This window comes from Dromiciops gliroides, chromosome 4 (assembly GCF_019393635.1).
Source record: "Dromiciops gliroides isolate mDroGli1 chromosome 4, mDroGli1.pri, whole genome shotgun sequence".
Classification (NCBI taxonomy): Eukaryota; Metazoa; Chordata; class Mammalia; order Microbiotheria; family Microbiotheriidae; genus Dromiciops; species Dromiciops gliroides.
The window spans coordinates 158,935,079-158,962,008 of NC_057864.1; the positions used below are offsets into that span (position 1 = coordinate 158,935,079).

General features: G+C 47.6%; 2 protein-coding genes across 6 annotated transcripts in view; one reads left to right on the forward strand and one right to left on the reverse strand.

The window, feature by feature from the left end:
- The window catches only part of ARHGEF2 (Rho/Rac guanine nucleotide exchange factor 2), a 30,914-nt gene extending 18,592 nt beyond the window's left edge, over positions 1-12,322 (forward strand). For all 5 annotated transcript variants that reach the window (XM_044003700.1, XM_044003697.1, XM_044003701.1 and 2 more), the window contains exons 3-22: positions 1,077-1,144; positions 1,458-1,521; positions 1,890-2,019; positions 2,224-2,333; positions 2,467-2,613; positions 3,340-3,590; positions 3,734-3,859; positions 4,100-4,217; positions 4,398-4,646; positions 6,102-6,178; positions 6,934-7,103; positions 7,444-7,511; positions 8,220-8,420; positions 8,654-8,773; positions 9,092-9,159; positions 9,293-9,328; positions 9,517-9,567; positions 9,785-10,237; positions 10,605-10,800; positions 11,139-12,322. In XM_044003700.1, the coding sequence (XP_043859635.1) occupies positions 1,077-1,144; positions 1,458-1,521; positions 1,890-2,019; positions 2,224-2,333; positions 2,467-2,613; positions 3,340-3,590; positions 3,734-3,859; positions 4,100-4,217; positions 4,398-4,646; positions 6,102-6,178; positions 6,934-7,103; positions 7,444-7,511; positions 8,220-8,420; positions 8,654-8,773; positions 9,092-9,159; positions 9,293-9,328; positions 9,517-9,567; positions 9,785-10,237; positions 10,605-10,800; positions 11,139-11,212 (2,777 nt within the window). In that variant the 3' untranslated portion in view covers positions 11,213-12,322. The remainder of the gene's footprint in view (positions 1-1,076; positions 1,145-1,457; positions 1,522-1,889; positions 2,020-2,223; positions 2,334-2,466; positions 2,614-3,339; positions 3,591-3,733; positions 3,860-4,099; positions 4,218-4,397; positions 4,647-6,101; positions 6,179-6,933; positions 7,104-7,443; positions 7,512-8,219; positions 8,421-8,653; positions 8,774-9,091; positions 9,160-9,292; positions 9,329-9,516; positions 9,568-9,784; positions 10,238-10,604; positions 10,801-11,138) is intronic.
- Positions 12,323-15,680: 3,358 nt separating this feature from the next.
- Positions 15,681-16,877, reverse strand: RXFP4 (relaxin family peptide/INSL5 receptor 4). The gene has a single exon (XM_044003219.1). It carries the CDS (start codon positions 16,875-16,877, stop codon positions 15,681-15,683), a length of 1,197 nt encoding a protein of 398 aa, XP_043859154.1.
- Between the last annotated feature and the right edge of the window lie 10,053 nt (positions 16,878-26,930).

Sequence of the window (26,930 nt, forward strand, 5' to 3'; positions counted from 1 at the left end):
TCCCAATCCGGAAGCCCGTTACCACGGGAACAGAGGGAGGCGGGTGGCGCTATTTTGGGAGCAGGTGGAATGCGGAGGTTCGATCCAGAGACACCAAGGGGTGGGGGTTGGAAGAAAGATCTTTCAAGGGGATGAAACTCCCCCAGCACCTATTTTCCCCTGCCCCCCTGGCCCCACCCTGTTTGCCTTGTATTTGTGGAAGTGAACAGGGTTCTGGGTATTGTCTGAAGGAGTTAGCAGAGTTTCCGGTGTTGATGCAGTGAGTTGGGGTGGGGAAGGGGAAGCTGGAGGAGGCGGAGTGTGTGATGGAGAAGGAGAGGGCTGGCCAGCCTTATTCTTAGGTTTGGCTTTTTGACCAACCCCGCTTCAGTGTCTTTGCCTGCCTGCCGTTCACCTAGGGCAGAAGTAGGGCAGGTCTGGTAGCTTTGCTCCTTTTGGAAGATTGGCCTTTCAGGGCCTGAGTCCTAGGAGGGCAGGTACTGCTGAGTTGTTAGAGGTAGGAACCAAGTAGTGGAAGAAAAGAGAAACAGGCTGAAGGTGAAGCAAGACTGAATTTGGGGCTTTAGCCTACCCTGGAGGTCCTTGGGGTGCACCATTCTTCCCCAGCCTAACCTCAAAGCTGCTTAGGCCTAGAGAAAGCATCTGTGGTCACATTCCTACCCCCGTTCCCATGTTGGTACCAGTTTTCTGCCTTTGCATCAACCACTCCTCTGAGTTCCCTCCTCCAGCTGGCTTTGTGCTCTGTGCCCAACCCTGTGCTAATGCTGGTGCCCAGCAGTGAGCCGCCCCCTTCCTTTATCTCCCCAGGCAGCTTTGAACTAAGCCCCCAGAATTTGTTCCCTTCTCCATTTATTCCCTATTGACTAGAAGGAGCCAAGTAGGGCATAGGGACAGGTGAGGGCACTCCCCATCCTTCACTTTATGAAATGATGGAACAAGAAGCTGAGACCCTGAAGGGGGGAGTATCTGAAGAACTGAGGGTGACGGACAATGGGGGCATTGTCCTTTGGGTGAGGGTGTGTATAGTGTGCGTGTGTCTGTCCCCTCCTTTTACCTTCATCTTCCTATCCTTCCAGCTTGCAATGTGACCATCCATAACCGCTGTAAAGATGCTCTTGCCAACTGCACCAAGGTCAAGCAAAAGGTGAGAAGGCCAAGAGTTCCAGACAGTCAGAAGGCCATGCCCCTATGGGTATTGAGCTGGGTTGCTGTGCTCTCTCAATTCCTTTCCAGTCTCCCTGGGTCAGTCATATGGGGTGTTGAAAGGCTACCCTCTGAGTCCCCAGTGCCCTTCCCTACTTGTTAAGAACTTAGCATCTTCTCTGGGCCAGATTTCCCATCCCAGGCTTGCCTGAGGGAGGTGGGCCCTTTACTGGCGCCATCAGCCCAGGGGTCAGTTAACTAGTTCTGTGCCTTTTGGGTAATGGATGTTCTCTGTTTGCCCTGCTGCCCTAAAGCAACAGAAGGCTGCCCTGCTCAAGAACAGCACTGCTTTGCAGTCCGTCTCCCTTCGGAGCAAGAGTAAGTACAACCCACATCCCACTCCCCATATGGCTGTCTAGATATTGGGCTCTGCTGCCACCTTCAGGCCACTCCCTTCCTCCTTTACAGTGGTAGAACTAGAGGGGTATACTCTTGGATTCTTCTTGGATAGGACTGAAGGCTAGGATACTAAGGTCCAAATAAATGTTAAGAAAGAGGCTTGAGGGGCGGGGAGGGGGGTTAACCTGCATCCCTTCCTTGTTTGGAGCATATTGGTGGGGAAGGGATATCCAGTTTTGAATAAGGAGAGAGAAGGAGCTTTGCCTCAGGCAAAGAAGAAATCTGTAGGTCTCCCATACTTTCCTCACTACCCGAGCTGGGTTTTCCCCACTTCCTTATTCCCACAGCCACCATCCGGGAGCGCCCTAGCTCTGCTATCTACCCCTCCGACAGCTTTCGCCAGTCCCTACTTGGCTCTCGACGAGGCCGGTCCTCCCTTTCCCTGTCTAAGAGTGTCTCCACTACCAACATTGCTGGGTGAGCCGATGGGGTTTTTTGCTGGGGAGAAGGAGTATTCGTTTAGACAGGTGGAAAGCCTGATTCCAGAAGCATCCCTGGCTTCTTGTTTGGTTAGGAGGTGAGAGGCATTACTTGGGAATTAGAGATAAGCATAGAGTAGGGGCTTCCAGGTATTTCTGCCTCATTCCCTTCAGTTAAAATACAAATACCCTTTCTCCTTAGGCACTTCAATGATGAGTCCCCCTTGGGCCTTCGAAGGATCCTTTCTCAGTCTACAGACTCCCTCAACATGCGAAATCGAACACTGTCTGTGGAGTCTCTCATAGATGAGGGTAAGGAATGGATACAGGTGAAAAGCCAGGCAAGAGGGGGTTCTGCCCAGGAGGACTTGGGGCCTCAGGAGACTGGAATCTAGGCTCCAGGGGGAGAAAACACTGCCCTGAGGCTCCATCACACCTTCCCCAGGTGCAGAGGTAATTTACAATGAGCTGATGAGTGACTTTGAGACAGATGAGAAGGACTTTGCAGCGGATTCCTGGAGTCTTGCCGTAGATAGTAGCTTCCTACAGCAGCACAAAAAAGAGGTGATGAAGCGGCAGGATGTGATCTATGGTAAGCAGGGGTGTAAAGAGCCTAAGGCCCCTTGTGCTGTCAAGACTGGGACTTGCATTCCTTTCTTCCTTTCTCACGCCCTATTGAATAGTTTTCTCCTGATACCAAGGACCCTTTCCAGTGCTGACTCATTGGCCTCTGAGTTGCTTCCCCAATGCCCTGTTAGCCTCTATCTGTCCTTTTAATTCAACTCAGGCAGCCACCAGATCTTCATGCTATGGGGCCTAGGACTGTGCTCAGTACTTAGTACTGTAAAGACCTTCCCTGAAGGACCTTATGATGTAGGGAGACAAGTTATCTATATGACTTTGGACAAGGCCAACTTTGTGGGCCTCAGTCTCTATAAAACAAGGGGGTTGAGGTCTCTTCTGCCTCAAGATCTCTGAGCCTGTGAGTCCGCTAGCAAAAAGCATCATGACATAGTGGATAGAGAGCTGGATTGGAGACTTAGGTTGAAATCCTGTCATAGTAGCTGTGTGACTCTGGGTTAAGCCCCTTAACCTACGTCTGTTTCCTCATCTGTAAAATGGAAATAACAGTAACTCCTACCTTAATGGGCTTTTGTGAGCACTAAATGAAAAATGGATATAAAACTTTGCAAACCTAAAAGCATTTTGTAAATATTACTGTCATGGATGGAACAATTAGACAGTGATATAGAATAGTATATGGCCCCTTGGCCTGCCCCCTTGCTCCTTGACTGACACTTTGGCCTGCCTCGCCCAGAGCTGATCCAGACAGAGCTGCACCACGTGAGGACGCTGAAGATCATGACCCGGCTCTTCCGAACGGGTCTGTTGGAGGAGCTACAGCTGGAGCCAGCGCTGGTGCAGGGCCTTTTTCCTTGTGTGGACGAGCTCAGCGATATCCATACCCGCTTCCTCAGCCAGTTGTTGGAGCGCCGGCGCCAGGCCCTTTGCCCAGGCAGTACCCATAACTTTGTCATCCACCGGCTAGGGGACCTGCTTATTAGCCAGGTGAGGATAAGAGAAAGGGCCTGCTGGAGGGTGTAGGTGATGGGAACAGGACAACTTCAGGGGTTGTGGGAGCAGCGGGGAGTTAGGGGAAGCAAAGGCCTTGTCTGGGCCTCAGCTGTGCTAACCTGTCTCTGGGCCTCTAGTTCTCAGGCTCCAGTGCAGATCAGATGCGCAAGGCCTATTCTGAGTTCTGCAGCCGTCACACTAAGGCACTGAAACTCTACAAGGAACTATATGCTCGGGACAAGCGCTTCCAGCAGTTCATCAGAGTGAGTAAAACTTGGCCGCAAGCTCCACATGGAACCATTTGGTTCCTGACTCTAAGCACTTCTCTCAACCCTAGCTTCTATATTGGCTGGGGAACAAGATCTTGGGATTGGAAGCTCCGTTGACCATCTTGGACCTCCCTGTCTTTGACCCTGCCCTCTCTGTTCTGCCCCATCAAACCCCACCCCAGAAATCCCACCCCATCTGACCTTGCTTCTTCTGGTCCAATCCTGATTCTGCAGAAGGTGACTCGTTCCACGGTGCTTCGGCGGCACGGGGTGCAGGAGTGCATCTTGCTGGTGACACAGCGTATCACCAAGTACCCCGTACTCATCGACCGGATCCTGCAGCATTCTCGTGGTGAGGAGGCTAGAGCCTAAGGCTGGGGCAGAGCCCAGCCTGTGGGGGTAGACCTGGACACCCAGGAAACTGGCAGGAGGAGAGACAGCCTCTGGGAGAGAGAGAGGCCAGATAGGGAGAGTGAGGGTGGCCAGGAGGGAGGCCTTCTCCTTATCCCTGACACTGCTCACCGTCTCCCAGGCAATGAAGAGGAGCATAAAGACTTGACAACAGCCTTGGGGCTGGTGAAGGAGCTGTTGTCAGCAGTAGACCAGGAGGTGCATGAGTTGGAGAAGGGAGCTCGCCTGCAGGAGATCTATGCACGCACAGACCCCCGTGCCCAGGCCCCAGTGCCTGGCAAGGGTCCCTTTGGCCGAGAAGAGCTTCTGCGTCGCAAGCTGCTACATGACGGCTGCCTGCTCTGGAAGACAGCCACGGGGCGCTTCAAAGGTCAGTTCTTCCTGACCCTGTGGCCTTTGACCCGACCCAGACAGAGGGAAAGACCGCTCATATCCTACCCTCAAGATAACCTTAGAGGAAGAGAGATAGTCTTTGTCAGTTAAATAAGTTTATGGACCTCCTTCCCATTGTTAAGTGAGAGATAAACTGCCCTCTGAGAGCACCATAGTCTGCCACAGCCCCTACTGTAATGCATGTGCTTCTGAGGCAATACTGAAGCCTTGGGGAGCTCCCAGATTCAGAGAGAGACGATTCTAGGGCACAGAAGGTTAGAACCCAAAAGGCCACTTTAAAATTCTAATGCTAAGAGGGAGACTGCTGGCAGTGGATCTCCAAGACTTCTGTCGGAGGGAACAGGAAAGACAGGAATGGACAAAGAGTAGAGCGGCTACAGGGGGGAATGAAGGTAGGTTTTCCCACTCTCCTTCCTCTCAGAAGGGATTTGCACTGGGAAAAGATAATCATGGCTTGAAGTTGGTTTCACCAGAGTTAAACTGGACCTTTGTACTCCCTTTATAAAACTTCCAAGCTTCTGCCTTGGATCTTGTCAGTCTTCACCAACCTTCTCCTTCCTTCCACTCCCCTCTCTCCCATCCCTCCCACGCAGCAGCTAAGAATATAAACCATGGAGGTTAAAAATAGCAAGGCTGGAGAGCTTTATTTTCTGAAGTATTCGACAAAACACCTCCCCTTCTCCCTGCCGTGCCCACAGGACTGCAAGGTCCCGAAGGGCAAGGGGGAAGGTGTCTCTTTTCAGAGGCAGCTTCCCCATTTTATAGGATTGACCTTTGTCTCCTGCACAGGCTCAGGAGCCCCACAGAGTCAGAGGGGTGGGAGGAAAAGGTCAGGGGAGGGAGCTGGAAAGACTTTGAAAGGGAGTGAGTAACTGTAGGGCTGAAGAAAGATGGAATTGTTTAACCTGAAGAAGCTCAATCTGAGATTGGGGGTGGTGGCAGTAAGATTTGGTGAGGATCTTAGACTCTGTGAAGGTTAATTCTGCAGCAGAGAGGGACCTGCTGTTCTCCTCCACTGACTATAAAACGAGAGGGTGTAGGCATATGCTGCAGTAGGAGGGATTTAGGTTAGGTATCAAAAAGGATGTGAGTGAGTTGGAAAGTATGGAAACTGCAGTCTAAAAAGGAATGGCGACTTGGGCAGAGGAAATACTTACATCTCAGTGGATGGGGCTTCAGTCATCCTGTCCAGGGGCACAGAAGTCCCTTTCCAGTGCAAGGTGAACCTGGAATTCCACAAGTCACCTCTTCCCTGCTCCCACCCCCATTTCTAAAATATAGGAAGGAAGGCTATTTGAGGACTTGGGAAGGAAAGGAAAGGAGTTAGGAGCTATCACCTAGTGAGGCAAGACTGGTCCCTGGTGAGAGGTGAGACCAAAGGAAAATCAGATTTCTAGTTCATCCAATGCTGTCCTGTCACCCCTCTTGCCAGATGTGCTGATGCTGCTGATGACAGATGTGCTGGTGTTCCTCCAGGAGAAGGACCAGAAATACATCTTTCCTGCCTTGGTAAGACCATGCCTCTCCTCTCCTGCCTCACAGATTAGGCAGGCAGGCAGGCAGGCAGGCACTCCAACCCTAAAGAATCCTTAGAGTCTCCAAAGTTCATTTTTTCCTTTGAATTGGCAAAATGCCAGACACCTCTTCTCTCCTCCCCTTCCCCCCCCCCCCCAGTTCTGACAGATCTCTAAGTACTTTGTGTGTATGTGTGTGTGTGGTTTTTTGTTTTGTTTTATTTATTTTTTGATAAAAATTTTTATTTAAAGTTTTGAGTTCCCAATTTTATCCTTCCCTCCCTCCCTCCCCTTCCCACTCCCTGAGGCGGTCAGCAATCAGATACAGGTTATACATGTGCAGTTCTATAAAACATGACCACATTAGTCATTTTGTATAAGAAAACTTAAATAAAAGGGGAAAAAAATGAGAGTGAAAAATAGCGTGCTTCAGTCTGTGTTCAATCAATATCAGTTCTTTCTTTGGACGTGGATAGTATGTTTCATCATTAATCCTTTGGGATTGTCTTAGATCATTGTATTGCTGTGAATACTTAAGTTATTCACAGTTCTTTCTCAAACAGTATTGCTGTCACTGTACACAAGTTTCTCCTGGTTCTGTTCACTTAACTATACATCAGTTCATATAAGTTTTTCCAGGCCTTTCTGAAATCATCGTGTCTAAGCATTTTGAAGAGACAAACTTCCTGGAAGTCTGAGATGTTAGGACTCCTCAGCTCACTCCTTTTTTCCCTTGCTCTTCTCCATCAGGACAAGCCAGCAGTAATCTCACTGCAGAACCTGATCATTCGGGACATTGCCAACCAGGAAAAGGGAATGTTTTTGATCAGCGCAGCTCCCCCTGAAATGTATGAGGTCCACACAGCCTCCAGAGAGGACCGAAACACTTGGATCCGTGTCATCCAGCAGAGTGTGCGTGTGTGAGTATTCAAAGGAAGGCCCATGTCTGCCTCAGCATGCATGTCAGCCAACAGTATTTACTGTGTTAGACATTATGGATTAAAGGGGACTGTTTAGAGCCCAGAGCAGAGCTACCTCCTTCTCTTGTGAAGCAAAGATTGGCTAAGTGAACACAAGCAGGGCTAGGAAGTTGGTTAGCCTGGAAAGACTTCCTAGAAGAGGGAAATGTGCAACCAAAGTTGAGCATAGTATGAGTGGGTTAGTGTCCTGGGCAGAGGAAACAGCAAGCATGAAAGACTGTAAGGTATCCCTTGTCCCTTCCCACCTTCAACTCTGATTCACCCCGTCTTTCCATCACAGGTGTCCATCCAGAGAGGACTTCCCCCTGATTGAAACAGAGGATGAGGCCTACCTCCGACGGATCAAGAGTAAGTACCAGGGCAGCTAGGTAGCGCAGTGGATAGAGCACTGGCCCTGGATTCAGGAGGACCTGAGTTCAAATCCGGCCTCAGACACTTAACACTTGCTAGCTGTGTGACCCTGGGCAAGTCACTTAACCCCAATTGCCTCACTAAAAAACAAAAACAAAAAAAAAACAAAGAGTAAGTGCCATACCCTTTTTACTCACTGCCCTTGGTCATCCCACCCTAGCATTTTTTCTTCCTTTTTTTTCTATCACAATCACCAGCCACCAAGTACTCCAATTCAAAGCCCTTCCTCACAAACAGCAGCCCTTCCTTGTAGCAAGTATAGCAAAATAAAACAAATCCAGATGTCAACCATCTCTGGAAATGTCTCCTGTGCACCTCTAGCCCAGTAGCTTTTGGCCAAGAGGTGGGAAGGTGTTTCATCAGTCTTGGTCATTACACTTATTAGCACACTTATCTTTCAAAGGTGTTTTCCTGGTTCTTCTCACTTCATTCTGCGTCAGTTGATACAAGTCTTCCCAGGTTTCTCTGAATCCACCCTCTTTTCTTTACATTCAGATACCATAACTTGTTCACCAGTTTCCCAACTGACGGGTTCTCACTGTTTCTCTAGCTTCTTTTCCTCTGCCCCCACTCTACCCCTGCCTTCTTCTCATACTGGAGCCTTCTGGCTTGGTTCCTCTCACCCTCTTTGCCCTGTGTTTTTAGCCGAGCTGCAGCAGAAGGACAGGGCCCTGGTGGAGCTGCTGCAGGAGAAGGTGGGACTCTTTGCTGAGATGACCCAGTTCCAGGCAGAAGAAGATGGAGGGGGTGGAGGGCCACTACCCACCTTGCCTCGTGGCCTCTTCCGCTCTGAATCCCTGGAATCCCCTCGGGGGGAAAGACTGTTACAAGATGCTATCCGTGAAGGTAAGAGGGCCCTCAGGGATAGACAGACCCCCCAGGGACAAACTCTGAAATCCCTCTGACATTCCGATGTGCCCACACAGACTAGATGGAAACCTTGTGCCCCTCCCTCCTCCCTGCCTCACATGGATGGATGTGCCTTGAGGTTCGGTGCTTGGACATTAGGGTCAGTTCCCTTTTGTTTCAGCACCCGGCTCTGTTTCTCCCTGACCTTCTCTTTTCTTTCCTCCCCTCAGTGGAGAGCCTGAAGGACCTGCTAGTTGGACCTGGGCTAGATTTGCCCCTGCCCCCACGGGAATCCGCATTGTCCCTGGAGCCGGATGGCAGTGGCAACACCAGCCCCGGGGTCACCACCAGTGAGTGCCCTGGGCTAAGGGGATCCAAGGAGCCGGGGAGGAGATGATGACCAGAATGGGAGGGGGACTTGAGAGAAATAATAATAATGCAGGAATTTAAAGAGTGCCAAGTGTTTTGCCTGTCTTACCTCACTGGAGTTTCTCAGAAAGTCTGTGAGATAGATATTACTGGGGTTATCATACCTCTTACAGTAGGGCCACCTAGCTAGTTCATGTCAGGTGCAGAGCTTGAGCTGAGATCTTCCAGATTCCCAAATCCAGCTCTCTTTTCCACTCTGCCAAGCATTTAGGCCCTTCTCTTTCTCTTCTCCCTAATAGATGGTGAAACAAGAACCTTCAATGGTTCCATTGAGCTCTGCAGAGCTGACTCAGACTCAAGTCAGAGGGTGAGTCAGCGGGGCTCTGAGACCTGGCCAGAATGGCCTCTGTTCATCTAGGGGCTCTGGGGGCAATCCCGTGGAGGGCTGAGGAGCTGAGACCTGAATAGTCTCTGACTCCCCATCCTTCCCTTCACTACAGGATCGAAATGGGAACCAGTTGAGATCTCCTCAGGAGGTAAGATGGGAGAACAAGTTAATAGGGTTGATGACAAGGACTGGGGGTGGGGGGTAGACATCAAGCCTCCAGCCCAGAAAAGCAGTTAGAGCCTAATTTAGGGTGATGGCCCCAGAGATTCCCCTCACCCTTCATTTAACTCTGAATCTGAGTGCTTGCATCTTGTCCCCACTCACTCTTGTCCTCAGGAGGCCCTGCAGCGGCTCATCCACCTGTATGGACTTCTCCATGGCCTTCAGGTAAGTGAGGCTGACTGGGGTAGAGGGGACAAGGTGAGGGGAAGTCAAATCAGAAGGGAGAGCCATTCACGGAGGTGGGAGATTGGGAGGCTCACTCTCCTCCAGAATATTTCCAAGGACACACAGCCTGGGTGTCCTAGCAAGGATTGACTTGGTCCTTGGTGGTCAGGAAAGGAGAATTGTGACCCATTCACCCTTATTATTTGCCCCACCCCAGGCAGCAGTGGCTCAGCAAGACACCTTGATGGAAGCAAGGTTATCCGAGGGCCCCGAGCGACGGGAGAAGCTCGTGTTGTCCCGGGCCAACTCTCGAGATGGGGAGGCAGGCAGGGTTGGGGGTGCGCCTGCGGCTTCTGAGAAGCAGGCCACAGAGCTGGCCCTGCTGCAGAGACAGCACGCCCTCCTACAAGAGGAGCTCCGTCGATGCCGACGTCAGGGGGAAGAGCGGGCAGCTGAGGCAGGCGGCTTAGAGGCTCGACTTCGAGAGAGTGAACAGGCCCGGGCCCGACTGGAGCGTGAGGCCGAAGAAGCAAGAAGGCAACTGGCTGCCTTGGGCCAGACCGAGCCGCTCCCAGCTGAGGCTCCCTGGGCCCGAAGGCCTCTGGACCCACGGCGCAGAAGCCTCCCTGCAGGGGATGCCCTCTACTTGAGCTTCACCTCCCCTTCCCAGGTGAGCAGAGGCCCTCCCATGTGTTTTGGTGAGAAGCCACTGGTACACAGACATTGGAGAACCTAAAATGAGTGGGTTGTGCTGGGGCTTATCACTGAGGGGGTGCTTACTCAGTTATGGGCTGGGTTGGAAGCTCTTCCATCACATCAGACTGAGAAGAAATTGAGTGGTAGGCCTGAAAGAAATCCTAAGGTATTTCCTGAAAAGGTGTTTGATTTTTGGAGCAGATGAGTCGAAGGCAAGTAGAAGAGGGGGGGAGCCCAGAGTAGGGTCTGGGGGTTCTTCCCACCCCATCGCCTGAGCCCACCTGTGTGGAGTTGAGCAGTCATCCTGGATCACTCGCTTGCCCTCTTTCCTCACCCACCAGGCTGTGCCCCAGATATGCCGAGGCCATGACCGCCTCGATCTGCCCTTGTCTACCCGCTCTATCCATCGTCCCTTTGAGGACAGAGAGGGGCCTGAGCTAGGCAGTCCCGAGGAGCGGCTTCAGGACAGCAGCGATCCTGATACCGGCAGTGAGGAGGAGGGCTGTAGTCGCCTGACCCCACCACATAGCCCCAGAGGTGAGGCTCTGAAAGGTCCTGGGGAAGGTAGTTGGGCTGTGAAGGTAGTAGGGGACAGGATGGTTGACGCCCTGCAGTGCTGTCTCTGCCTGCCTCAGCCCTCTCACGGGGCAGTGCTTATGAGAATTCTTCTGAAGGCACAAGATCCCTGGGGTGGGGGCAGGCTGGACTTCCTGTTTTGTCAAGTGCTGATTGGATAGGGGTGCTCTGAGAGGCAAGCTTCCTGTTTTAGTTGTGATTGGTTGACCACAAGGCCTCCTAAGAGGCAGGAAAATTGGAGGTGGTTGGTATTTCCTTTTTGGGCCCCAGCTCATCGGTTACCCTCTTCTTTTTTGTAGATTTCCCTCGAATGCAGGACATCCCAGAGGAGAGTGAGAGTCGAGATGGAGAACCCATTGCCTCAGAAAGTTAAAGGGGCTCTTCCCCCCTTCCCGATCCCCTCCAGGGCCATTACTGGAGGATGAGGAGTTGGGGGAGTAGCCTTTGGATGTCTAAGTTACATAGGTGAGAGGGACACCTAATAGAACTGCTGACTTTCTGTGTCCCCCACCCCCACCCCCCAGAACCTCCCAACTCAGGGAGAGTGAAATTGCTTGAGGGGCTCAGAAAGCTGTGGGATGTGCCCTCTGGCGGCGTCCACAAGCAGCACCACAGATGCCAATTTTTCAGACCCCATCCCCACTCCCCTCATATGGAAAGATTTATTTATTTATTGTTTATTAGGTGGGAGGGAGGGAGGGACTTAAAGGACCAGGGACAAGGGAACCAAGCCATAAAGGGACAGAAAACCTGGCCCTTTAACACTACTGGGGAAGGGGGGGGAGGGAAGACCAACCAGGGGTTAACCCTTCAGTTACTGGACTCCAGCCCAGCAACCCTCACCCTCATATTTACGTGGGGGCCAAAATTACCATAGCCCTTCTGTCCTTTAAAAAGGGATGTAGAGAGGGCAAGTGTCCCTCCCACTACAGACCTCCTAATGCTGCTCATTCCAACCTCCATTGTAGATCCTGGGGATATAGGCTGTCTAGGAACCCCAAGTGGTCTAGAGTGGAGATTGGGATGGGACCAGTGGTAATGGTGGGAGATCCATTGGGACCACAATGTTTTGGTGTTTTTTTGTTTCATTTTGTTTTTTTGTACCAAAGCTGACTGCACGTGTTTTATATTTTTAAGAGAAGATCATAGGAAATTAGAGATGCTGACTCCAACTACCCCATGTCTCAGAAGAAACTTGGGGGGTGAGGTTGGGCAACAATGACTTGTTCACCATAATCTGTCCTGGTGAGGGAGCCTCGCCTGGCTCCTCTCACTAGCCCATCTCCACTCAACCAGTTGGGAATGCATTAAGGAAGTGTAGGAAATATCTGGGGGCCTTGTGGTCTGGTTTGAAAACCAGACTTGAATTTTGGTTTGGGGGATGTTAGCAAGTGTTAAATACCTCCCCCCTGGGCCCTAGCACTTTTCTGATGATTTGATTGTAAAAAGATCAAGCACACAAAATTAAAGACATGGAACCCCATGGACTTGATTTTCTTGTCTGTAAGAAAATGAGAATTAAAGGAAGATCTGGGCTGGAAAATAATCTCTTTTTGGAGGCAGCTTCTCCCTTCTTGACAGTTGGAATTCACAGTGAGAGAACTTAGCCATGTTTGAGATGCTGAGCTGTAGACGGTCTCTGGGGGCTGGGCCGTAATCAGGCCATTTCCCCTCACATAGAGTTGAGTTTAATCCATCACCAAGCATTTCTTTAGCTCTTCTGTGTATCATCAAGTACTGGGGACACGAAACAATTATACATGTCATGGGGGAGAGAGCATATAAGGAGGCACAAAATCGACACACAGTTCCAGCTCTTTCTCCACCATACTGCTCTTCCTACCGTAAGCACTTATGTGACCTCACTAACATGGCTCCCCACCCCAACCCAGGAACAATGTGCCCTTGGCTGTTTGCTCTTTGCCCCACTAAGGAGCTGATTCTTTTCACTTCTCATTTTTTGGGTCCTTTATCCTTCCTGTTTCTGGTCAGTTTCATATGCTAGATTAGGAGTGATGAGAGAAGGCCCTGAGAGGCGAGTCTCTTCCCCCAAATAGTCCTAGTGCCTTTGAGGGACCCAGAATCCAAGATCGAAATTGAGTGAGGCTCAGGGTATTTGTCTGCTCTCTTTAGTGTTCTTCCTGAAAGTCCCAGAGTTCCAAGCTCTGTTGATGTATTTACATTGCAGTTTTCTTGACTCAACTAAAATTGCCCAACTCATGGTTAACACAACTTAAATGGAAAGGGGCTGAAAATAAGGAAGAGGGCTCCATGCAGAGGGTGAGTTAGTGACATCCTGGATTAGTCAACTAGAAGACAGGGGTGCAGAAACAGACAAAACCAATGGGTAAATCTTGATAGAGGGAGAGGTGTGGACTGGCAGTAGCTATACAGAAAAACACATCACACCATTGAAAATCTAGAAACTAAGCTCCTGCTTTATTTCTTTGACCCCGTTGTCCCTTCCTGAAGTCTTTTTAAGACCAATCCCAGAAATCTCCATTTCAATAACATTTACTCGGGGCAGCTAGGTGGCGCAGTGGATAGAGCACCGGCTCTGGATTCAGGAGGACCTGAGTTCAAATTTGGCCTCAGACACTTAACAATTACTAGCTGTGTGACCCTGAGCAAGTCACTTAACCCCAGTTGCCTCACCAAAAAAAAAAAAAATCAATAGCATTTACTCACAACACCCTCCCCCTCCCCATTCTGTCCTAGATTCAAGGGAGAGCTAGAAGGACCTTCAACACTTGGTCCTAGCCCTTCATTTTACAGATAAGGGAGGCCAAGAGCTTGCCCAAACCCTTGGCTTGCCCAAGGTCACATAGTATTTAGAGAACAGTGTTTTCCCTCCCAATCTAGGGCAGTTAACCTCTTCCCCATCACCTCCTCCTTACACCACTTTAAAAAATCTCCTTGTTATAGAATCGCCCCACCTCCTCTTATGCTTTTTGGGGAACCAGGAGCCCAATTGCTTCCCTTATAGAGTTCCCAGTCTAAGGCTGCTTGTCCTCTGCATTCCTCCTTCCCACCTTCCAGCCCCCCCCCCAGTTTGCTCCTTGTTTTAATCTGTTTGCCATAAAGCAGAGGTGCCCCTGGAGGAGCTAGTATCTAGTTGGTACTTGGTGCTTATCCATCAAAAGATGGGCTAGGGAAAGAGCAGCACTTAAGGGGTGGGGGGAGAATTTTCCATTTTGAATTGACTAAGAATGAACATGGGTGGCAGCTAGGTGGCGCAGTGGATAGGGCACCGGTCCTGGAGTCAGGAGTACCTGAGTTCAAATCCGGCCTCAGACACTTAACACTTACTAAGCTGTGTGACCCTGGCCAAGTCATTTAACCCCAATTACCTCACTAAAAAAAAAAAAATGAACATGAGTTTTGGAGCAGGGCTTCAACGCAGAAAAGAGGAAACTAAATACCAAGAAGAGAAACACCAATTATGCCTCATTGGTAACAAGTTGCAAACTGGGTGACTGTTTAATGCTTCACTTTTTGCCAAGCAACTAGTTAGAGACAAAGTTGGTTGGGACTACCTGGAGGTCATTTGCCCTACTCCCTTTGCCATTTGGGGGTATTCAGTAGGAACCCTGTCAACACACCTGCAGAAAACAAAGGGGTCTCCTTTACCTTCTCATACCTTCTCGTATCTCCCTGTTCTGGCACCCTTACAATTTAAAGGCCTCCACAGCACCGACCCCCCATGCTGTGTTCATAATCCTTCTGATTGCTATCCTTCCAGCTTCACTCCCCCCCCCCCAAGAATCCACCAAGTGTTTTAGGAGGGGCACATTCATTTCATTCATATTCTGAGGGTCTTCAGGGAATAAAACATCATTTCAGAGCTCCTCTTACCCTCCATCCCACCTTTTGTCTCTTTGGGGTATACAAGGGAAGTGAGGAGAGGATGGAGGGGAAGATGACTATTTTCCAGAAGCTATTTACTGCTCTCCCTCCTCCTGTTCCCACCCCCACCCTCTAGCCCCGCCCTGCCCCAGCTGGCACTTGAGATTGCTGCTAGATGGGAAGCTATGGACTCAGGCTCCCCCCCCCCTTTTCAATGTTCCTAGAGGATTTCAGACTTGGACATTCCTATTGGCAACAAGTCTCCTACAGTAACCCCAGTAATCCCCATGGATGGGGATAACCTAAGCCTGCAGGTTGTGTTTCTCATAGTCAGTATGTTAGAACCAAATAAGCATTGAGTTTAGGGGACATCTGAGTTTCCTAACTTAGGTTTTAAATGATGTGAGTAATGATGTGATTTCTCCATCTGCAAAACCGAAGGGATTGGACTAGAGCCTAACAGCTGTAAATCTGTGACCCTGGCATTGTCCAGTCACAGCTAATGTTCATAGTCAAGGGGGACACTCTAGTTTGGGGGGTGGATTTTAGCTGTAACTGTTGAAAGAATCTGAATTGAAGGTGGGAAGGAAGAGGGAGGGGATAGTAGAGAGTCACAGCTGTCAGCTCTTTTGAACTGGACATACCGAGGGTTTCTTCATGGTGAGGAAAGAGTTCCCACTGTAGGAAGAGGTCAGGAAGGGCTAAGTAGTCAAGATCACCTCCCCAGACCCAGCAGTGGTGCCACTGGGCGAGGTGGAAACACAGAGATGGATGGTAGAAAAACAAAAAGTTTATTCACAACTCTCTCCTCCTTCCTTTCACCCCCCCCCAACTCCCATCCCAGTAACAAGTGGAGATTTAAGTTTTCTTGGCACCCATCCAACCTTGCCTTGGGCCTTGGACTCATCGACACCCTAGAGGGAGGTTAGGGATCAAAGATCAAACTTCCCAAGGCATTATGGCTTGACAGAGTTATGGGCAGCTTCTCCCCACACTTAGGTGCCAGGATCTGGTGTCCTGTAGATGCTGGGAGGAGAGGGAGCTATAACTTCGGTGGTGGAGGATTTTCTTATTTCTGTACCCCTCTTATCCAGGTTAGTGAGGGTGGTAGAAAGCCCACTGCACTTAGGGGTATCCACCATGTCCCGTGGCCTCATCTTCTGAAGGGCTACTTGCTCTGGCTGGGTTTGTCCTCCACCAGGCAACCGTGCCCACAGACTTCTCAGGGCCTTGCCCAATGCCCGGCGGGACTCCTGGCGTAGGAAGCAGTAGATCACAGGATTGAGGCAGCTGTTACTTCGGGCCAGGCAGACAGTAATGGGGAAGACATAGGTGTGAAGGGCATAGTAGGTCCTGTCCCAAGGCACGATGTTGAACTTCACTAGGACCCCCCAGAATGTGACAACATGGTTAGGGAACCAGCAGAGGAAAAAGGACACAATAATAATCCGGATGGATTGGGCCACCACTCTGTCCCTCTGCTTCAGTCGCTGCCGCCTGAGAAATGCCAGCAGCATCATATAACTCACTGCAATGACGCTCAGGGGCACCACAAAAGCCAACACGATCTTCTGTAAGTGGTAAGCGCCCAGCCAGCGAATACTAGGGAAACGAAGGAGGCACAGTTGAACTCCACCCACCTCACCTTCAACCCCAAAGATCGCTGTGGGGATTGCTGCAGCAGCTGCAGCCACCCACGCTACCAGGCTGGTCCCAAAGGCACGGGAGGGTGAGAGGCAAGTTCTTGGTCCAGCAGCCATGGCCACCATCCAATATCGGACAATGCTGAGAGCAGTGATGAGGAAGACACTAGCATAGATGCTGAGGACGGTGCCCGTCAGAACCACTTTGCAGAGAATGCCCCCAAAAGGCCAGTGGAAATCCAGGGCATACTCAGCCGCCCAAAAGGGAAAGGTGAGTGCCAACCCCAGGTCGGCCAATGCCAAGCTAAAGATGAAGATGTCAGTTGTTGGACGTGAGGCCTGTTGATGACACCCACCTAACACCCATAGCGCAGCCAGGTTGCCCAGGAGGCCTATCACTCCCACCAGTCCATAGGCCAGGGCAACTATGATTCTAAGCACCAGGTAATCAGCTGTTACTGCAACATCATCCATGCTTAGCACTTCATCATTGGAGGCATTGGTCCAGAAGGACACAGGCAGTGGGGTGGAAACATTGAGTGTGGACATCTTGAGGGTACCAGCTGTCTCTTCTGCCCAAACAGCAAAGCCAGTGGGATAGGTGAAAGCTGGAAGAAGATGGCACTGTCTCTCCAGGCAGGCAACTCTGAGTTTATGCTGTTTTTATGGAATCAATCTACCTGCCAGCAACCCCAAGGCCACGCCTACATCATTAGGAGTGAGATGTAGATGGGACACCACTCCTTCCCTCTTGGTCAAGGTTGGTGATAGGTGGGGCAGGACAAAGTAGGTAGCTTCCCCGTACTCTCCCAGGGATCACAGAATCTCTATCTAATAGGAGGGAGAAGCTGAGGAAAGAATTGCATAGGGATGGGGTAAGGAAAGGGAGTTCAAGCGGAAGAGGAAAAAAGAGTAGGTGAAGGAGAGGGATTACCCCCTCGGGCTTCTTTCCTGGGGACATGAAGATGGTACAAAGATAACCAGACTCCATCTGCCCCAACCTGCTGTCTTGTGTCTCCCCCTACCTTCGCCTGAAGGTGATTTTTCGATTGAGAGGGGAATTGGATTGGGGTGGGAGGGTGTTTTAAGGGTCATTTAGCAATTTCACCAGTGTCCAAGGAGCAGCACCCTCTCAGACGCTGCCTGGCATTGGGCTGAGGAATTGGTGCCTAAGTGGAACACAGAAGGTGAGGAAGACCTCCAGCTCCTTTGCTCACCCACTCTGCTTGCTCTCAGTACTGTCCGTGTCTCCAGGTTACCTTCCTTTGCTCCAGACTCTCCCTCTGCTAGGTCTGTCTCTGTAGAGACACAGCCCAGCAGTCCAACATCAACCACCCTGGTGAAAATGCCCTTTTCAGAACCCGCCAGCTGGGATGTCAAACTTCCTCTTCCCCCACCCCCACCCTGAAACAGAGAAGGGAAGAGTGACTGGGAAAAGCCACTGTTAGAAGGGGGAGATAAGAAGCTGGAATTCCAGGGGAGAGAGTGAGGTCAACGTGTTCTCATACACTTTCATCTATACCCTTCCAGTTCCCCTTCCTTGCCTCCTTTCCCTTCACCTCCACCCCCACCCCCAACACTGATGTTAATTAAGATAAAATTTGATGATCAGATCTTTGAAAGCCAGGGAGGAGAGGTTCAGGATAATAAATCTGGGATGGGCTACTCAGTGAACCAGCAAAGAACAGAGCCAGAGTTCCTGGTCAGATCTGGACTGGGTGCCAGGACACCTGAGTTCTTCCTTAGCTTAGGAAGAGGAAGGAATAGGGTGGGATGAGAGGCAGTTGAGGTGGTGTTTTCATCCCCAGATCTTAGAAACCCTTTCTGCCTTCCCACCGGAAGGCTATGAGATTTATCTGTGGTAACTCGTGCCAGTTACTGGTATTGTGGGTTATGTCGATTTTCCCCTCCTTTGTCACCTCTAACCGTGGCAGAAAGGGAAAAGGTGATCCTCAGCAGCCTCGTCAACCACCACTCATTCTTTTTATCTTGTGGACTCATGAGAAAATAACAATTCAAATAGGCAAGAAGGCAATTCTCGGGCTCCCCGTTACAAATGTACTTTGGACTAGTAGTGAAGGTGCATGTTAAATTGGTTTGCTCATGATTTTGTGTTGGGTTGGCTGGTAGGGAAAGGAAGAAAAAAGAAAGGGTTCTTCTGCTGTTTCTTCCAAAGATCTGCCTGTTTTCATCTAAAATTTAAATTTCTCCCCATGGTGGGGTTTTTTTGGATTTTTGTTTTTGTTTTTGTTTCTGGAGAGGCACTGCCACCCGCTGGCTAAGCTTATGAACTGCATGCCAGACCAGAAATAAAATGTCTTGACATTCTAAAATAGTAAGCACCTACTATGTGGGAGGTGTTGTGCTCCATAACGTAGGGGAACAAAGATGAATAAGACACAGGCTCTGCCCTCAAGTAGTCATTTGGAGTCACGGACTTTTCTGGGGACCAGATCTGTGAATTCTGTGGCACGCCGTTCAGTTGTTTTTGAGTCGTCAGACTCTTCATGACCCATTTAGGGTTTTCTTGGCAGAGATACTAGAGTGATTTGCCATTGCCTTCTCCAGCTCATTTTACAGATGAGGAAACTGAGGCAGGCAGGGTTAAGTGATTTACCCAGGGTCACACAGCTAGTGAGTTTCTGAGGTCAGATTTGAACTAAGGAAGATGGGTCTTCCTGACTCCAGGCCCAGTACTCTGTGCACTTTGGTACCACCTAGCTGCCCCCTTCACTGGCACAGGGAAAGCCTAGTGTGGAAACTCCCTCTACCAAAGCAGATAGGCATCTACTCTGCATCTTACAGTCTTAGAGAAATTGCCTAGAACACTGAGGAGTCAAACAGGTAGCATATTATCAGAGACGGGACTTTCTAGGTCTTCTACACTCCAAAATCTGCTATGTACAGCCTCTTTTAGTCCTAGTCCTACAGGCTCATTTTAGAGATAAAGGAACTGAGGCACTGAGTAGGGAACTAACTTGGTCAGGATTGCCTTCCATTACAGTATAGTACCTCTCTTCTCTTCCCTTCTCCCAAGAACCTTCCCTGTTCTCAAGTGCTTGGAATGTCAAGATTCAATGGGAGGGAAGCTAAGTCTCTAAGAGCCATCCCCAGTGTTCAGAGAGGGCAGCTAGGTGACACTATAGTGTACAGAATGCAGAGCCTGGAGTCAGGAAGACTGACTCATCTTCCTGAGTTCAAATCTGGCCTCAGACATTAGATGGGTGACCCTGGGCAGGTCACCTAATCCTGTTTACCTCAGTTTCCTCATCTGTACATTGAGCTGGAGAAGGAAATGGTAAACCACTCCAGTATCTTTGCTAAGAAAGCCCCAAATGGGGTCACAGAGTCAGATATGAGTGAAAATGACAAAAAGTCCCACTCCACTTACTTTATAGATATGGAAACTGAGGCCAGAGAAGGGAATTGACTTGCTTAAGGTCATATATCAAGTTATTGAAAGAGACTATAAGAACCCAGGTTTCCCAAGTCCCAGCCCAGGACCTCTTTATACGATAGTATCTCTTGGCAAATCATCATTTGCTGAGTGACAATTGCCTAACAATTTGATCCATCCCTCCTTCAACATAGCCACACTTCCCTCCAGTCCCCTACTGTTGGCCATACTCATAAATTGCTGGGATGTGGGTTTCTGAAAAGAGAGGTGCTACACTGGCTCTCATCTCTATGGAGGGCAGAAAAAGAAGGAAGAGGCTAACATTTTAGCAGGAGGGAAAAGGTTAGACAACAGAAAGGACTTCCCAAAGGGTCCCGGTGACACAAGAATTGAGAGAGGAACATATATTTTCTCAAGATTTTGAAGAAGTTGAGACATATTTCTGGGCTCTGGAAGAAGCTGTTCTAGGGGAGAAAAAAAACACACAACCCTTCCTCACCACCCACTCTCACATCAGCTCCTTGCAGTTTGGCTTCCGGCCCTGACTCTTCACTGAAACTGCTCTCTCAGAGATCACCAATGACCTCTTTATTACTCAATCTCCTGGTCGTCATCTTCCCAACCTCTCTACAGCATTTGACAATGTTGATCATTCTCCTTTGACTTGATGAGCATCTTATGGTATCAGTTTTCCTTGTCTGTTTCACCAACTCCTTGGGCAAAACCCACCTTTAGTAGGCATGACCTGAATGAAGATCCATCAAAGAGGACTGAGAAGTAGTCAGAGAGGAAGGAGGAGAACTAGGACAGAACACTGTCATGGAAACCTGGTAACAAGGTAAAGAAGGTGGCAGACACAGTTAAATGCTGCAGAGAGCTCAAGAAAGACTATGTCTCTACCTTTGCAACACCTTCTTTCCTCTGACACAGCCATCACCTTGGCAGAGGTCTTTATCATCTCACGCCTGGACTGCTGCAATAGCCTCCTAACTGGTCTCCCTATCTTGAGGTTTCTCTCTGCTCCAATCCATCCTTTATTCAGGTGCTGAAGAGTTCTTCCTAAAGAATAGGTCTAAGGGGGCAGCTAGGTGGTGCAGTGGATAAAGCACCAGCCCTGGATTCAGGAGGACCTGAGTTCAAATCTGACCTCAGACACTTGACACTTATTAGCTTTGTGACCCTGGGCAAGTCACTTAACCCTCATTGCCCCACCAAAAAAAAAAAAAAAAAGAATAGGTCTAAACATGCAACTCCCTTACTCAGAAACCTCCAGTGGCTCCCTAATACCTTGAGAACCAAACAAAATCCTCTGACATAAAACCCTCCATAATCTGGCTCCTTCCTACTCTAAAGTCTTCTTACAATGGACTCTCTTCCATGTACTCAATGATCTAGCAATGTAGGCCCTCCTCAGGTTCTTGCCACACAACTGCCATTTCCCCATACCATCATCATACCTATTCACTGGCTGTCCTCCAGACATAATGTTCTCCTTCCTCGCCTCCTCTACCTCCTGGCTTCTGTCAAGATCCAAGTTCAAATACTACCTTCTGCAAGAAGCCTTTCCTGATTCCTCCCCATCCCTCAACGCTAATGCCTTCCCTTTGAGATTGCCTCCAGTTCATTCTGTATCTGTCCTGTATGTCATGTCTTGACATGACTATAAATGATGACTTATATATTGCTTGAGGGGGCTGGGAATACCCAGAGGAGATTAGGTAGAGATTGCAGACCTTTCACCTGCCAGGGTGGCACCCAGTTGCTTAGAAGTTTCATGCTGTGCCTTTTCATTTTGATTTCATGCAGTAAATTTATGTTAATTTTTAATAGGACTGTTTTCCTTTTGGGTCATGTGAAGGGAGATAAAAATCTAAAGGGGAAATGAAGCATATATTGAGCATTTTCCCTCTGGGTGGAGGCAAATGAGTCCATTTATGACAAATTTATGAAATATTATATGTGAATGAGTTTACATTTTAAACATTAGCTTGACAATTGAAACACTGGATGGGGGGGCAGCTAGGTGGTGCAGTGGATAAAGAATCAGCCCTAGATTCAGGAGGACCTGAGTTCAAATCCGGCCTCAGACACTTGACACTTACTAGCTGTGTGACCCTGGGCAAGTCACTTCACCCTCATTGCCCCACAAAAAAAAGAAAAAGAAAAAAGAAGAAGAAGAAGAAGAAGAAGAAGAAGAAGAAGAAGAAAGAAACACTGGAAGGAACCTAAGCCAGAACACTAGGAGATGGGGGTTCAAAATGGAATCTGGGAATTAATGCCTTTGTACCTGTCCTTTCTGCTGTTCCTTTGTAAGGGGTAGGTGCTGCTACATATATCCACTTGGCTTTTCCCTATATGCAAAGGCAGACCAAAATTTTTTAATTATAGAGAGAAAGATAGGGCCTAGAACTGTGATTTTATTGGTTTGGAGAACTCTTAGATGAGGAAATTCTGTCAATGTACCTTGGCACCTGTACAACATGCAGGGTCACACGTAGCAGAGACAGGACTTGAACCCAGGTCTTCTTGATTATTATTATTATTTTTTTTGCAGGGCAATGAGGGTTAGGTGACTTGCGCAGGGTCATACGGCTAGTAAGTGTCAAGTGTCTGAGGCCGGATTTGAACTCAGGTCTTCGTGAATCCAGGGCAGGTGCTTTATCTACTGAGCCACCTAGCTGATTCCCTCTTCTTGACTCGTAAACCAGTTCTTTATCTACTATACCAAGCAGCCTTTCATTGTGATTATGGATAGGCTAAATATCTTCATCCTGAAAGAATCTAAGGGTGAAACTGGAAGGAAGATAACAGATAAAACTTGGTAAAGATCTGCAGTTATTTATAACAAATTCTTTTTACTGTAAATGATGATGAAGCCACCACATTTGGCACATGAATAGAGGGCAAATGAACTTTTAAAATGACCTTTAAAATCCAAAGAAACACTAAAAAATGTGTTTGAAATGAAGAAGAATGAGAAAACAGCCAGGAGATGACTATAGTAAGTATACAGAGGTAACAGAACTAGTCAAATAGAATGGTCAATGTTCATGTGATGAGAGCTATCCCCCACATGTAACATGGGGATATCATTGTGGAGCTCAAAGAGAGGCAGAATAGACATCTCTAACCTCTTCTTTTCTTACCATTCTCCAAGGGAGACTTTAATTCTTTCCAGAAAGGGAAGCAGGAGATTGGGTCCAGAGGTCACTCTGCTCTCCTCAGAGAGAATGGGTACTGAGTTAAAATAATATCTCTCTGGGAGCAGCTAGGCGGTGCAGTGGATAAAGCACTGACCCTGGATTCAAGAGTACCTGAGTTCAAATCCAGCCTCAGACACTTAACACTTACTAGCTGTGTGACCCTTGGCAAGTCACTTAACCCCCATTGCCCCACAAAAAAACCAAACCAAACAAACAAATAAAATAACATCTCTCTGCTCCCTTAAAGATTGTTAGTCTAAGGGATGTAATTTTTTAGTTCAAGCTAACTTCTGCTGTTTTCATTAATAAGGGTGCTGGTGAGGCAATTGGGGTTAAATGACTTGCCCAGGGTCACACAGCTAGTAAGTGTTAAGTGTCTGAGGCCGGATTTGAACTCAGGTCCTCCTGAATCCAGGGCCGGTGCTCTATCCACTGCGCCACCTAGCTGCCCCTAGGGTGCTGTTTTATTAATAAGGGAAGCAAGACCCCTAGCTTTATATCCAAGGTTTGACTCCCATCCCACTGAATACTAGTTCCACAATGGACACAACCAGCAAAAAACCCTTTCTATCTGAATTGGTAGCAAAATAGAAGTCAGAGAAAGTATACTTAGGAGAATATGTACTAGACAATACAGAGTGAAGGAGCTCTCCCATTTGAGCAAGGTAACTCAGCTTAACCAAGAGAGCCTCAGATCCCACCAAGGGGAAACTCCCCTAAATCTCTAGTGGACATGATGGAGACTGTTAGCTCCTCTCATGTAGGCTTCTCTCCAGAAGTTTTCCTTCAGCAACCTGAAGCAGGGTTAGCATCTTCCATCTTCTCTCTTGAACCTGGAAGACAGAAGCATCTGAAATGACTTGAAGAAGACTAACGAGCCCTCAAGAGACTTAAAGCAACTGGAGAGATTCCTGAGCTCAAGGAGAGTGGACTTCTTTCTCCTGCTCTCCCCAACCTCGAATAAGTGAGAGACATTGATCTCCACTGAGGCAAGAATCTCAGACAAATAGGTACATTAGTACCTATTAGTCTCCACTTGGCCAAGTGTCTTTTTATTCTGCATTCTCCCTACATCTTTAGGAATAAGAGAAAAGTTAGAATTGGGTAAGTGAATGGCCTAAGACATTTAATGTAAGAGCAATTGCCTAGTCATCTTGGGTGAGTAGGAAGATGACACCACCCTTAATGGTAATAGGAAGGTTAGGAAGAAGAGATGGTTTGGAGGAAAGATGAATTCTCTTTTGGATATGTTGAGTGTAAGATGTCTATTGGACATCTAGTTGAAGATGTCCAACAGCCAACTAGACATGTGTTAAGTGTACAGGAATTAAGAGTGGACACCATTTGTATTTTTAGGTCATTGCATTACTGAGACATATATTGTATATAATAAAAACTTTTAAAACAATCCTTCTTAACAAACTAGGTCAAGCAAAACAAATTCATACATTGACCATGCCCCAAAATGTATGTCTCTTTTTTTTTCTTTTCTTTCTTTTTTTTTTTTTTCAGTGAGGCAATTGGGGTTAAGTGACTTGCCCAGGGTCACACAGCTAGTAAGTGTTAAGTGTCTGAGGCCGGATTTGAACTCAGGTACTCCTGACTCCAGGGCCGGTGCTCTATCCACTGCGCCATCTAGCTGCCCCCAAAATGTATGTCTCAATCTGCACCTCAAATCTATCATCTCTGTCAGGAGATGTACAGCATGCTTCATTAGTTCTTTGGAAGTGTAGTTGGACATTGAGTCTCTCAAATTTGTCTTTCTTTATAATTCGTAGTCATTGTTCTCCTGTTTTTGTTCACTGCATTTTGCATCAGTTTATCTAAGTCTTCCCAGATTTATCAGAATTCGTCTTTTTTTCTTATTTCTTGTAGCACAGTAATATTCTGATATGTTAATATAAACAATAAACAAAATAATAATATATTGAATATGATTATATGAACATAATGGAATACTATACTATTCCAGAATAATAATATTCCATTTTTGTTCACATGATGGCATAGTACTTAGCACAGTGCCTAGCGCATGACTGGTACTTAATAAATGCTTGTTGACTAATATACAATAATTTGTTGTAACATTTACCAATTGATGAGCACATACTTTGTTTTCAGTACTTTACTACAACAAAAAACCCACTTATAAATATTTGTCTACATATGAGTCCTTTCTTTGGCCTCTTTGGAGGTATATGTGAGTTTTATATTTTTAAATTTATTTTTTCAAATAACAAAAATGTTTTTCTCTCTCCCACAACCATCCCCTCCCATTAAAAAATACAAGAGGGGCAGCTAGATGGCACAGTGGATAGAGCACCGGCCCTGGAGTCAGGAGTACCTGAGTTCAAATCCGGCCTCAGACACTTAACACTTACTAGCTGTGTGATCCTGGGCAAGTCACTTAACCCCAATTGCCTCACTTAAAAAAAAATACAAGAAAAACAAAATGCTTATAATGAATATACATAGTTGAAAAATAAATTTCCTCAATGATAATGTCTAAAAAGGGTCTCATTCTACACCTTTAATCCATCACCATTGTCAGAGGGTGGGTAGCACGCTTCATCATTGGTCCTCTGGAAATATAAATGGTTATTCAGATTTCTTAAATCTTTCAAACTTGTTTGTCTTTACAATACTGTTATTATAGAAATTGTTCTCATAGTTCTGTTTACTTCATTCTACATCAGTTTATAAGTCTTGCCAAGTTTCTCTGAAACCATTCTTTTCATCATTTCTTACCCCACAATAGTATTTCACTGTATTCGTTTGTTCAGCCATTCCCCAATTGATTTATTTCCACTTTATTTCCAGTTCTTTACTACAGTAAAAACTGCTGCTATAAACATTTTTTTTGTACATATGGGTCTTTTCTGTTTATTTGGTCTCTCTCGAGTATATACGAAGGGTTCTAAATGTCAAAATACTTTACATTTTATCGTGGAGATAATAGAGCACCCACTAGAGTGTATTGAGTAGGGAAGTGACAGATCTGCACTTTAAAAAAATCACTGTGGAGGAAAGATTGGAGTGGGGAAAGACTTGAGAAAAAAGCAAGTCATTAGGAAGACAGTAATAGCCTAGACAAGAGTGATAGGTGCCTGAACTAAGGTGGTAGCTGTGTGAATAGAGAGAAGGGGATGGATTCAAGAGATGTTATGGAGTTAGAAATGGTAATATTTGGCAACTGATGAATATGTAAGGAGAGGGAGAGTGAAGAATAGGGAATAATGTTAAAGTTAAGGACCTAGGAAAATGGAAAAATGGTGGTGTCCTCGATAGAAATAGGGAAATTGGGTAGAGGGTTGGGTTTAGAGGGGAAAAGATGATGAATTCTGTTTTGGACATTACGTTTGAGATGTCTCTGAGACATTTAACACCAGACCCTAGAAGCTGCTCACCCCTTGAAGTGAAAATGAACAAAGAAGCTAGAACTTGGACCACAACCTCGTGCTATGTAGAGATATTGTACTCTACATTAGTTATTCCAGTCCAGTGCCCCTCAAACACTGTTTCTGCATATCTCAGAGTTAGCTCAGAGTTTCAATACCACATTGCCAAAGTTAAGGGACACATTTATGCTTACTCTTAACAATCAGTCATCTTGGATTGTTGGTGGGTTTTTTTGGGGGGGGGGGCAAAATGTACTTTGCAAAGGAATTTATTTGTTTTAGGGGATGTATAGTATAGGTTGTGTGAATGTAAAGACTTCTTTAGAAGAGGGAATAATCATCTGAACCAGCATAGATTTCTGGGATTTGGAATTTTTCTGCTCATCTCCCAAGGTAAGGAAATATTAGATGGTTTGAAACTGAACTTGGACTAAAAGAAGAGACTATTAAAAAAAAAAAAGAAAAGAAGAAAATACGCCTAGCAGAGAGAGGGCACATACAGTAAGTACTAACTCTCTAGCCTTCCAGAGACCATGGAGCTGCAGAATCCATAGAGAATGTGGAGTAGGGCTCTTGGGCCACTAAACTTGCAGCTACATGCTGA

Coding starts and splice junctions, on each gene's coding strand:
- RXFP4 (XM_044003219.1), bottom strand. CDS start 16,877: ATGTCCACACTCAATGTTTCCACCCCACTGCCTGTGTCCTTCTGGACC.